This window comes from Camarhynchus parvulus, chromosome 1 (assembly GCF_901933205.1).
Source record: "Camarhynchus parvulus chromosome 1, STF_HiC, whole genome shotgun sequence".
In the NCBI taxonomy this organism is placed as follows: domain Eukaryota; kingdom Metazoa; phylum Chordata; class Aves; order Passeriformes; family Thraupidae; genus Camarhynchus; species Camarhynchus parvulus.
In genome coordinates, this window is record NC_044571.1 from 15,775,019 (window position 1) to 15,788,774 (window position 13,756).

At 38.9% G+C, this 13,756-nt stretch overlaps 1 protein-coding gene across 4 annotated transcripts in view; it reads left to right on the plus strand.

Moving 5' to 3' along the window:
* Positions 1-13,756, plus strand: part of SH3KBP1 (SH3 domain containing kinase binding protein 1) — a 211,550-nt gene that overhangs the window by 163,908 nt on the left and 33,886 nt on the right. For all 4 annotated transcript variants that reach the window (XM_030960512.1, XM_030960520.1, XM_030960536.1 and 1 more), the window contains one exon: positions 12,333-12,434. In XM_030960512.1, the coding sequence (XP_030816372.1) occupies positions 12,333-12,434 (102 nt within the window). The remainder of the gene's footprint in view (positions 1-12,332; positions 12,435-13,756) is intronic.

A 13,756-nucleotide genomic window follows, 5' to 3' on the forward strand; every position in this document is an offset into this window, starting at 1 on the left:
GGCAGCCCAATTTGTAGAGCTTAATTCTGTGCTGGGAGGCAAAGAGCCACAAATCTAGTTATAAAATAAGCATAATGGCAATCACCTTTTACAAAGCTTGTATTTGCTTTTGGTGTTACTGTTAATAATTTATTGTGAGATTTGCAAGTTTTGTGGTTCAAAATGCTGTACATCTAGCAACTTCCTGCCCTGAAGCATGTGCAGTAGAGTGATAAGACAGACGAGTAAGCACAGGTGAGTAGAAGAGCATAGGAAGGAAACAATTCAATGAGATTCAGTCTTGGTAGTCTCTTTCATCATGTCCTGTTCTCACTGCTGCAGTGGTGCTCTGTGTGTTTGTCCCTGTAAGAGCATGGAATCTGCCCTTGTGCACAGCCTTTAATGCTGCCCAGTCCTCAGGGTAGCCACAAGGCAGTTCATTTAACCCTGACTGTATTTATAGGCAGTTACTGGAGTGTGGCCCTTTTGCCAAAACAATTCTCCTGCTTTTCTCTCTTACACCATCTTTAAATGCTCATCCTGGCGCAGGAGGTAATTGTCCAGAGCACTTTCTTTAGCTGAGAGATTGGCAAGGCAAACTCATCTGGGCAGGGCAGTGAAGGAAAACAGCTGCTCTGCCGGATGCAGGAGGCTCCTGAAGGGATGAAATTAGTGAGTGCTATGTTAAAGGATCCTGCCAGTGAGCTGGGGCCATGAGCAGGGGAAGGAGCACAGGCAGTGTGATAGAGAAGGACACTTGCTGATACTCAATTGAACATTTTGCTGGGCTGGGAATCACTAGGGTTGCCAGAAATTGTTTCCGTGGGGTTTTATTCATTGCTGAATTTTTCTATATGCCTTTAATTACAAACAGCATGCACATATTTTACAAACCTTGGCTATAGAAATATGTGAAAGAATTAAAAACTCTTAAGTTTTTCTTTAAATATGAGCTAATAGGAATCACTAATTCTTCCATATTAATATGAAATCTTCACTATTTACCTCTATGGGTAAAAATAAACCAGCAGAGTGATAATATCTGAGGTCATTAAAAATACACCTAATTGGGAAGAAGATAGAATTTTTCCAAGCAGAATTATTGTAGCTTAAGACGTTCAAAATAAAGTTTAAGATTGTCTCTTTCTTCCTATGAAAGAAAGAAAAAAATAGTCGCATTTCATGATAGTCAAGTAATTTTGTTTTTCCTTGATTGACTTCTAAAATCAAGCTTTTAGCTCATTTTTGGAAAATAGTTTTCTAATATAACCATGCAAAAAATGTAGGTTATGTAGTTAAAGTATGATCTGGTTTAATAAAATAAAAATATGGTTTTCTGTCAGAGTAACACAATGGACTTTTGTTGACACTGAATATTTGGTCATCAGATGCCCCTTTTTGGGGTTCTAATACAAGGTATTTTGCACATTTGTGTAAAAATTCTGCAGCACTCTTGCATACAGAAACTAAAAGGAATACTGCAAGTAAAGTAAGTAAGTAAACATTTAATAATGCCCAGCTTTAAGAAAGCTTTTATGATAGCTTTAAGAAAGCTTTTATGAATATTTGTGTTTAAAGAGAAGTGTGTAAGCAATAAAGGCACTTACTTCTTGCCTCTGGAAATAAATAGGTATTTCCTTCAGAAAGAACAATACCATAAAGGCTCCTGAGATATCCATGAATTATTCATCATTGGCCAGGCCTAATAGCCGTACCTAATCTGCTTTCTGTGTTCCTTGTCCTCTACCCTCCACTACTTCCCTTGGCACCAGTTTTTCCCCCAGGACATCCTGCCTCCTGCTCTGATTGGGAACCCTGCTGGTATCACACTGCTGACTCCGTACAAGAAATGATTTTGCACATTGTGCATGCTGAGGGTGCGGTTTTACATGATGGATGAGAGGTGGCTGCTCAAAGGGATGGTTCTCCTGCCCTCTCACCTTGCATCTGGCAACCACAGCACACACAGGGGGGTGTGAGCAGGGACAGGTGATGGAGGAGGGGGACTGTCCCAGCAGCTTGCTGAGAGCTTGGTGTAGCAGTAGGGTCACTTTTTCCTGACCTGAAACTTTCCTCTGTAGGTTTTGACTAATAGGAATCAGAAGGTTTGGATCTTTTCTGGGTTTGAAGCCATGGTGCCATGAGGGATGGCAGCTGGGGTAGGTCCTGTTTGACATACTTCCAATGTGTGCAGCAAGTGCCTGGGGTAGAACTTGTGTCATTGCACAGAAGCATGAATGCTTCCTCAAATGAGTGATTTAAAGCAGTTATATAAAACTTGTGGGCACACTGATGATCAAGTAAATAAATGTTCATTTTCTGAAATTATGTTATATACTCAGTAAATTATGGAAAATAGACTCTGAGTAGAGTCTATTGCTTGAACCTTGTCCTTGGCCAAGAATTTTAAATGTTTATAAATAACTTTGAACACTTAGTCACATCTTGCAGCATTTCTTGGCTGCTGTGATTAGCAGTGGGGCATTAAGGTTTCTGTAGAGAGAAAACCTGACAAAGTTTATTTGGGAACCAGGTGCAGCTTACTTTTCATTGGTATCTTTAGATACATTACTGAAACACAAATGTTTGAGCTAAGCACTTAAATAAGCTTTTAAGCCTGTGATTAGTCCAGGGAGAGTGGAACAGCCAGCACTTGAATGCTGATCTCAGTAGTATATTTATAATATTATTTTTTTAAAGTACACACTGAAGTTGTCTTTTTCTGGTTTTGTTACCACAAATTGTGATGCTACAACAGTGACTTCAAAAGAAGGTGATTCTTTTGTTCATGAGAAGTCTCAAATTTGAATTTTGACAAACACAAGTTCATGCCAAGCTATGTAGGTGAAGTGGCAGGATCCCTCATGCGTGCAATGCTTCAAGATTTGCATAATTTGAAAGGCATTTTGTTTGTAAGTATGTTTAACACAGCCAAGCTAATCTAAAAAGGTGACATATTTTGAGATAAAAAAGGAAAGAATCTTTTTTTCTACTTAGAAAAGATATTGCTGAAATGCTGAGGTGTCTGGAAAACTGTGATTATTGCTCACAGTGTGGGCTTTAGATGCATTGCTTAGTTTCATCCCTTCTTTTATTCTGAATGTTGGGTTCACCTGCTGGTTTGATGGTATTATCTGAAGCTCAACCTTTTCAGGGCAGAGAAAGCTATTTCAAGGGGAAGTAAAAATGCACATACAGTGCCAAGTAATTAGTAATTGTAATTAGGACCCTGGTCCTAAGATGTCTTCAATCTAAGTAGTAATAGCATTAAATAATCTTTCAAATGTTTTGTTCTAGGTTTTTATAATCTTTCTAAATACAGAAAATGCAATTACATAAATATTTTATCTTGGCTCATCAGAGGCATAAATTATGTCTGTTACTAGAACCACCTTTCATGTTTGTGTTGGCTAATTTAGTTTTAATTTGAGTATTGGCGTGTTAGAGTTTTATGATGTGGAACATATTTATTTTTCCACAATAATTCTGCTGACTGAACATTGCAAATGAAGTGAATCCTCAGTAGAGATGGTTTTGTTCAATAAGCAACTTAATTCTTCCTGTTTGTACAAATATTTCATCAAAGCTTTTTAGCCTCATTACTGATTAAACCATTTAGTCACAGAATGTAAAGTCAAAAGATTAGACCTAGCCTGAAACATATTTAACAGAAAAAAAAAAAAAGCCTGCTCTGTTAGATCCTTTGCTCTAATGTCCTGAGTATTGCAGGTCATTCATTATTCTCAGCCAGTTTTTTTTTTTTTTTTCAGGGTTCAATAACCTGAGCCAATTTTTGAACAAACTTTTTCTTCTGGAGAGGTGTCTTCTTGTTGTGCCTTCCAGTAAAAACCACAGCCTGGAAAGAGCAGTGTAACCAGAACTTAATTTCTGACTATTTCTCCTGTTTCCTTCCATAGAGGTTTGACATGAGGATTTCTTAGCAGAGCCTTGGAGCTTGCAGATAAATTAAATATTTTCTTGTTTGTCTCTTTGAAAGACGCAACTGGCATTATCAGATGTGAGGTTTTGTATGGCTTGGGCATGAGAACTGACAGGAGCTGGGAAGGATCCATTCAGGATTTGGGGCTTTTGGAAGAGGTTAAGGATTTGAGCAGGATAAACCTCTGGGTTAGGGGCCAAACAGAGGTTAGAGGCCAGACTTGGAGGTTTCCTTCAATGCTTTTCTTTCAATATTTCATAATCTACATACATTTTCAAGAAGTATGTAAAATGAAAATTAGTTTTCTCCAGGATTGCTTCAGAAGGCAAATTTATTGTCTATTGGGCTGTCTCTATTATCTAAATTATCTCATATTAGGTAGTTGTTGAGAGACTCATTCTGCCTTATTGACAGATCTTAAAATGATGTTTCTGCCAAGGAGTACTTGATTACTAACCAGATGCTCTTAATCATGGCCATTTTCTTAATAGAATTTAACAAATTTTGCACTTTTTTGTACTGTAAATTCTCAATCCCAGTAGCTGAACTTACAGTAAGTAACAAACCGTGATCATTTGGAGAAGTACTAGGTAGCACAGTGTGAGTGTACTGTAAGCCTCTGGAGAAATGCTTTCCTTCATTCATAGATAGTTTACCAAGTTTAATGAGAACTGATGAAGATTCTAAAATCAATTATTTTCTAACTCTTAAGATAAACTTGGATTTTGAGAATGATCTGTCTTGGTGTCAACGTCATGACACTGAATGTAGCAAGAATTTCTAAAGAAAAATATTTTCATATTACTAATATGCTTTTCCACCCTGATTCAACATGACTTTGTTGTTTCCCTCAAAAGCCAAATTGCATTAATTGGAGATCTGATGTGTTTTTAATGATGGTTTGACAATCACAGAGCCTGTCCAGTGGCCTTCTCTGCTGTTTGTGAGAGTTGGGACCTCTTGGCCCCAGTGCTGCAGTCAAGCCTGGAGACCCCAGAGGTGCCCTGTGAGGGTGGGCTGAATGGCAGAGGGCTTGTCCTCCAGATTTGTCTTCCTATGAGCCTTTAATCCTCAAATTCAGAAACCTTTATATGTTGCATGTATCTCTTTGTGTATTATGGTTGATGTCTTGAAAAGCTCAGTAGACACATTTTGTTTGCATTAAAGGAGGTTTGTTTCTCTTTAGATGATGATGTTGGCTAGCTGTTGTCAAGAGAATTCTGGAGAGATGCTTAAAATGGGGTTAGCAGTAATTTAATGGGGCTGCCAGCACAGCAGAGCTGACACATGAAAGCTCCCAGGGCAAGCATAAGAGTGATATTCATGGCTTTGAGAATACTGCGATTTTTCCAGCTCAACATTCTTCTTGGTGAGAACCAACTTTAGAAGGGCAGAAGGAAAGCAGAGGTTTAATGAATGGAAATGCCAACTGCTGGGATTATTATTATTGTTGTTGATGTTGTTATTATTATTATTATTTTGTAAGGAACTATGTCTTCTAGTGGAGATTTCCAGAAAAGTAATACTTTTTTAGACCCTGCACCATTATGGTGTATGTCAGTACAGATACAACAGTATAAGCTTCACTTTTCTGGGGACCTGCTTTTTCTTTATCTTAGTGTTGCTTTCTGTCTTAGCTGTGATGATGTAAATCTCTTTGATGGAATAGTTCTGAATCCAAAACTTTTAATCAAAGAGCTGAAAAATCGAGCAGTTGTGGGTTGATGTCTAAACTATAGCTTCATATTTTAGCAGTATTGCAATGCACCATCATGTTCAGAGGACCAGACTATGCAGCAATCAGCTCCCTCAGAAAAACAGAAGTCCTATGTTACAGATGAGAAGATTGGCCTTTTTCAGATACATTTCTTCAGGAGTTTACACAGCTGCAGTTCAAGTCATGGATAGGAGAGAAGATAATCACATAGCTTATTACTTATTTTGTGACCTTGGGGAATAGAAAATATCTTTCATTTACTTATACTGACAAAAGCCTTCCTCTTCACTTGAGGCAGCTTGGAACGTAGGTTAGGGAGTGGAGAGATGAACTTGGGCCACGGCACTCCCTGAAGTTGTCAGTCCTCCCAAAGGTAGAAGGGAGGAGGAGAGTGGGTGCTGCCTCGGAGGCCTGGCTGCTTTGGGGGAAAAGGCAGGAAACACCTCTGCCCCTAAAGTGAAGGGGAAAGCACAGCTGCAGCAGTGGATGCCTGCTTCCTCTCAGGCTTCCTTGTGCTTTGGTAAAGCTGCAGGAATTGCTCAGCTGTTGGTAGATTCCCAGTATTAATTATTAGTGCTGGAGAGAGCAATCTTGATGCAGTTGCAGCTGGCTGCAGTGGTGATAGAGGTGCAAGTCCAATGGGCTTCTGAACACATTATAATATATACATAGAGCCAAGTAGCTACAGGGTTTTATTTAAGTCATTAAGAACAATCTCATAGCTCACAGTAACTCTCCTGTAAGTGGCTTTGAAAAAAAAGAATAAAAAGGAAAAGGGTAGAATAATGTATAGTACTTGGAAGAAACATACGCTGGAGCATGTCTGACATTTAAATTATAGTAATCTTGCATGCTTTATTGGTTCTTGGTAAAATAATGAAAAAAATCAAAATCATAGAGTTTTATTATAAATATGTTCACAACCAGAAGTGCTGCTTTGCATTTTCAGCAAAAAATGTTTTCCTTCATGTTCCTTTTATCTGGCTCAGGCCTAGAGTACAAATAGTAGTGTGGGCTAGAAATAAACCCATCTCTAATAACCAAGTCTGTTTTTTTGAGAGAACTTTATATGAAATGAAAACCCCTCTGTCTGTGGGGTGTATGAAACTCCTGCCTTCTTGGAGCAGAGGGAAAGGCTGTGAAGCTGTCAGCAATTCCAGCAGGGAGAGTTCAGTCAGGTTTGGTAGTGGGGTAATCAGTCACAGCCAAGCTTGTAACTGGGACACGGCTTGGTATGAGAGACACCTGCCAGGCATGAACTTGGGTCTTTTAATTTCATGGTCTTGAATGTGGTGTCAAGTACTAAAGGGGACTTGTGGTGTTGTGAGGGTGCCCAGGATGAGGTGAGAGATGAGAATTAACTCCAAGTTCTCAAATGGCTTATATATTCTATTCTATTCTATTCTATTCTATTCTATTCTATTCTATTCTATTCTATTCTATTCTATTCTATTCTATTCTATTCTATTCTATTCTATTCCAAAACTATACTAAAGAAAGAGAAAGAAGACATCAGAAGGCTAGACAAGAATGAATAATAAAAACCTGTGACTGACCAGAGTCCAACACAGCTGGACTGGGATTGGTCATTAATTAAAAACAATTCACATGGAACCAATCAAAGATGCACCTGTTGGTAAGCAACCTCCAGACCACATTCCAAGCAATCAGATAATTATTGTTCACATTTCTTTTCTGAGGCCTCTCAGGAGAAAAATCCTGGAGAAGGGATTTTTCAGAAAATATCATGGTGACAGGGACTGACAGCTCTGCCTTATCCACCTCCATTGTCACCTCTTTTACCACCAGAGAAAACCAGAAATGGTGTTTGAAGGAAGGGGATTTTGTGTTCTTCGCTGGTGGCAGCTGGCTCCTGCAGGGGGGATGCCATGGGCCCGTGTGGTGTCTCTGGGTCTGTCTGGGTGCAGCAGCTTCTGAGCACAGAGTGGAGTATTTGTCAGACATGAGGTGCTTTTTTCTTCAATCTCCACCATCTTCTGCTTTTTTTCCTGTTGAATTGAGAGCACCAAAGGAAGGAACAGCACAATGTTTGCTCTAATACAGAGCAGTAGTTCTGCTGCTAAGAAACCTTTTAATGTAGGATAGTGTGTGCATAAGAGACCAAGCAATGTCATGATTCTTTCACCCAGAAGAGGGGAAAGCGTGACTCTACCATTTTATGACTTTTCTTTGTCACTATGAGAGTGGCTGCAGGATCACTGCAGTTGCTAAAAGGTGACAAAGCCATGAGTTTATGCTGTCAACCCTACTAAAGTAGCTCACCGTATTTCACTTGCATTCAGTAACAATGTGATAAATCTGGTGCTCTGAATGGAAACTTTCTTTGCCAAGTATCTCCCCATGGCTTTTGGCTGGTCTCTCTACTCATATAGCTCTCTCTTCCTCCTCTCCTCTGTCCCTTCTCTTTTAGTCACCCCAGACATAAGTTTCAGAGTAGAACTGTGTTTTTACCTTTCTTGTTTTACCATTCGTTTGGGTTTGTACTTTGTTTTCTTTTTTGATGTTCCTTTCTGGAAAAAAAAAAAAAGTCTGTTCTGTCCAGATGATTTTCTCTTCCAGTTTTATTCACAGCTTGCATGTCTCACTGCTAATTCCATAAAGAATAGATCTTCTTATTCTTCACATCAACAAAAGGAGTGATGTTTTTAGTTCACTAGTGTATACTCTGATAATTCTTGGCATGTTGACAAAAGGTAGCTATATTCTGATTTTCTAGTACTTTCCATTTCTCCCAGATTTACCCTTTCCTCTGACTTATGTAAATGTTCCAGCCCAGGCTGACATTTTAGTACCTTATATTTTGTGTAATAGTTACTTATAAAGTTTAAACATCTCAAAAATTCCTCAACACTTTGGTCTTTCCCTTTGCTATGTTTTGTCCCATTTTTGCCCAAATATTTAGCATAAAATGAATGTTTCTAGTTATGCCAGTGTATTCAGTGTTTTATGCTTTATTTGGAAACTGCTGAGGAATTGGAATGGTTGCTGAATGGATGTGACAGCTGGAATCTCACCCTGCCTTCCCTGGGGCAGGCCTGATGGGAGGATGCTTGACATGGAGGATTCCCTGTCCTCCTTCTGCCTGAAGGGACTGAAGGGACAGGGACAATGGCAGCAAGGTCCTGCCCAGCACAGGGGGAGCATCTCCTCTGTGACTGTCCCACCTGTCCAGGTGCCCTGGTGCAGTCAGTGTGAGGCTGTCCCCAGTGACAGGTGATAGGCCTTGAGCTGTGCCAGAGGAGTTGTAGATTAGATGTGAGGAAATATTTGGTCACCAAAGGAGATGTCAAGCACTGGAACAGGCTGCCCAGGGAAGTAGTTGAGTCTCCATCCCTGGAGGTATTTAAAAGACATGTAGATGTGGCACTCAGGGACTTGGTTTAGAGGTGAACTTGGCAGTTCTGGGACAAAAAAATGGATTCAGTAGTGTTAGAGGTCATTTTCATCCTAAACTGTTTTATGATTTTGCTTCACTAGAAATGAAGATAAAACCAAGATTTGTATTTTAATGAGAAAATACCAAAATCTCCCTCAAGATTTTTAATTCCTCTGTTTTATGAGTCTGCCTCTGCTTGAACATCAAAGTAGGCTTGGCAGTGTGAACCAGCAGTGAATTTCTCTGAGGTCTTTGATTGCACTGTCACTGCAATCAGAACATGGGTATAGTCTCTAAATTAAGCTTTGGTAGGAGCTGATTTTTACAGTAGCTAAATGTTGACACAGCTACCTTAACTTGATGAGTTTCACTAGCTGGAGTATCTTTTTTGCCATGTTTTACTCCTTCAGTTTAGTAAATATTTTTTGAGGGCTTTTTTCTTAAAGGAAAACAAAATGCATTTCTGGTACTTGGGTTACATTTTCTTCATAGGACTTTGGAGATATTGCATCATCTGATTTTTGTTTAAGCTGTTATATGAGTCTGACAGGATAACATGGAGATTAAGCAGAGATCCATTTGGTTTGTTAATAAATTTTTGGTTATTAATAAAGATTTGTCAATCTTGATACTGGATTGCTTGACAGCTTTTCTGTAAAATTTGCATTTTGAAATTATAGCCCTTTTGCTGTACTTGAACACATGAACACAAGATGTGTTAAAAAAAGACAATATGGTTAAGATTGCATAGCTGATGGCAATCTGGAAGAATTGGAGTGATATTTGCTCAATGTTCACAAGCAGACACGTTGTTTTCATCATGCTACCTTGATTGTGCTTCATAGCTCTGCCCTTTGTCAGTACTTGTGGCAGCCTGTGCGGTGTAACTCAGGTGTGCTTGTGTGCTGCTCTGTCCCACAATTGAGACCTTCCTTCTTCCAGCCCCTTAGCCTGGCTGGGGCATGGCAAACCTGCAGTTGTGGGTAGCAGGAGGGCACCACCATGGAGATTCTTCACCAGATTTCATCAGTAGCTTTAAACTTCTGAAATCTCTTTATTTCATTCTCAGTGACCCATAAGCCTCCTCTTGCAAGTGAAGTAAATGAGAAAATTAAAGAGAAATTGCCTGAAGAGATTTTCTTACTGTATGAAAACCCACTGTGGTGATTGGCTGCATAATCCTGAGTGACAAGCTGGAGAGGAGGAAAAAAGCAAACCTGCAGCTGTTTGGGATTTATGAATGTGTGACACAAACAGCAGCTTCATGAAAACAAATGAACTTTAAAAAAAGAATTGAGGAAAAAATTCACGTGTTAATGAAGTGAAGAAGTAGGAGTAACATTTGTGTTCTCTAAGAGCATAAAAAATCCAACCTAAAAAGCATATATGTGATGTCTTGTGCTGTTCAGTCAGGATTATTAGCTAGTGCTAAGCTGTGCGCAAGCTTTTCATCTCTGGATGCTTGAATTATTCTTAATATTTTTCAAAATCTGAATTGGGTTATAAATGTTTGGGCAATGTCAGCTTAGCAGCATAGGGGGTGGAGGGCATTGTAAAACACACCGTGTGATAGAGCAGTTGAGTGCCCTGAGCATTGGGCTGTGCAAGGGGACAGAGCCAAGTGGGAGAGAACCTTCCCACCAGGAATGAGGGGTGCTGCAAGAGGAGAGTCCTGCACAGAGCCTGCCCATGACTGACCTCCAAGGAGTCCTTGACAGCCCTGTAGGCACTCAGCAGATGTTTTGGAAACATCAGCTGGTCAAGAACCAGCCCTGGTCTCTAACAAAGGTCTTACAGAGCTGGGAAATACCTCCTAAATAACTGTGGGGAGGCCTAGAAAATATCCTCCCTGGTGGAGGCCACCCTGCTGAAGAGAAGGGAGAATACAGAAAAGCAGAGATTAGGCGTGAGAAAAGATTATAAAAAAAAGAATGAAAGGATTGTTTTGTGCCTGCATTACATCAGAAAAAATACTGAGATAGTGGGGGAAAGAGCCAAATACACCAAAACAGACATGATGTAAGAAACCAGGCTCTTTAGCTGGTGTGTTTAGTTAGCACATACTCAGGAGACCAGGAGGACTAAATAAGCTAAATAAGGATTCTAAAACAAAAAAGTAACAAAAACCACCCCCAAAGCATAAAAGCAATGATCTTTAATGTCAGTCTGTTTTCTCTCAAATATCATCCAGTGCTTGTCTACTGTAACTTACAGAAAAATACCAACAAGCACAGTCATTGTGAACAATATTTTTAAGACTTGGTATTAAGCACACCTCACTAAGTTAACCTGCATTGTTCTGTCATCCATTTAGCAGCTGAAATAAAAGATTTTATGGAAAGTTAACCTGCATTGTTCTGTCATCCATTTAGCAGCTGAAATAAAAGATTTTATGGAAATCAGGAAAGGCTGGCCAACCTGACGTTGAGCCAACTGCAAAAATTGGCTGAAGTGGCTTTAAGACTGAGCAGACAATGGGTAACTTTCCTGTAATTGTGTTTTGGAAAACAGCTGAGCTGTTTCAGCTTGAGCTTTCAGGAAAAAAGAATGTGGAAAATCTCAACAGGAAGTGTTCTATGTAGCAAACACACAGACACAAAAAAAAGAATATGGAGCATTGAGGACTTAGGGAACCATTTCAGGCTTCTCTAAAATGTTGTGGCTTCTGTTTCTGTTATTATTCATTACAAAAATAACTTGTCTTTTTTATCATTTATACTCACTGATGTTACTTTTTCACCTATTTAGCTGTACATTGTTTTACACTCTGCATTGCACTGCTCAGAAATGCTGCAGAAAAAGAAGGTGATGACAGATATTAATCAGGTGCATTATGTCTTATTAATTGGAGTGAAATGGAATTTAATAATTCCAGTGTGTCAAGCTTTTTTTTCAAGTATGGGAAATAAGGGAGCTTTTTTATCTTCTGATGTATGATGTTTAATGAAGTTATTGTCTTTCTGCAGAATGAAGTCAGAGAGACATAGGGTCATGGATGATCAAAATGCTGACTTGTTTAATAGATCAAATGGTGAACAAGCATTTTGTTTTAGACACAGACAAGGTCTTGAGCTCTTACAGCATGTTCATTGTTCTTTCCTGGCTGCTCCATGTGATAATACAATGCAGGGTGGTTATTGAAGTTTTTGTCTGGTAGATTATCCTGTTAACCCAGCACTCCAGCAAATTGTCAAATTCTAGCAAACAGGCAGGACATTATGCAAGAGAGTACTTCAGCTCAAAAATCTGTTCAGTGCACCAGCACACTGTGGTTTTCATTTTATTTTACTGTTTTGTAGGATTGCATTGATGTGGGTTGGTGGGAAGGAGAACTCAATGGCAGACGAGGTGTCTTTCCAGATAACTTTGTCAAGCTACTCCCTTCAGATTTTGAAAAAGAGGTAAGCAATATATTCTTTAATTTTCACTTGAAAGTTCAGAATTAAAGTAGAACTGAAAGAAATCCTCTTTCAGATACGTGATTTTGACAAAGTTTTACTTCTCATCTAATAACACAAAAACATAAAGGAAAAAAATTCTGGTTAGAAACCATCCATAAAAAGAATGTGTGGCACTCCAAGTCATGTTACAGAGTTTACTTGAAGGGTTTGATTTGCCCATCCAGTCACCCCACCTGCACTATGCTGCTCTGAAAGCCCCCTGTCCTGTGTCCTACAAGTTTGAGAGAGACAAGAACTAGAGCTCCCAGGGCTGAGTCATGTGATGCAATGATATCCAGAATTCTTTAATCTTCTTCATTATTTTTGTGGTGGAATATAAAAAGTTAAGAGTATCACCTGCATGCTGATGGACAGCAGTCAAGCACTGTTCCAGAACAAAAAGGGTGAGATTTTAACTGTGAAATTTGAAAAACAATAAGTTTTGGTATCTCAGAGACATGTTTCTTTACCTCTCAGAATTACTAAAAAAGAAGGTATAAAACCTATGCAGAAGTTTCTTCAGCTCCTATTTATTTGAAAAAGATGGCATTGTTATTTGCCAGACAATATTTAGAAATCTTGTGGTTTCCTGGAATAAAGTAATGGATTGCTTCCCCCAAAAGGCCATTCCATTTTTAGGAACCTTTTGAGTCATCAGTGGGATATTACAAGCTTGCAATCAGGCTTTTGATGAGTATTTCACAGTGACAGTGTAAGCCTTCTGTGATAAAACCAAAACTTACTGACACCCAGCTTCCCTCTTTGGCAATAAAATTGGATGCTCAAGGCAAAAATTAAATAACTTGGAAAGCTTGATAAAGCAACTATTAAACAACTCACAGAGGCTAACATGATAATTTTTGAAAAGGAAAGAAGAAGAGCAGCGAAAACTGTGGGAGATGAAAAGGCAATTCCACAGCAAAGTGCATATCCTGGCTTTAGGCCTAAAAATGAAAGAAGGTGGTTTCTAGAAGAGGCAGAAATCAAAAACCCGAAGACATAGTGAGCCTATTATAGAAGAAAAAAATCCTTATTGGTATCCATTTTTTGTGGTGTAATTATTCAGTCTTTTTGAACTTAAAAATTATGTATCTTTAAAATGATTTTTAGAGTACAATTGAATATAACTTGTAAAGTAAATTAGATATTCAGACACTTGGAAATTACAGCTAGGTTTGCTCTAACTGTGGAGAATAAAATTTTATTAATTTTTGAAATGTCACAGATCTGGCCACTTGAGTAAGTAACTGGTAGGACTATAGACCATCTGTCTTTGCTTGAAT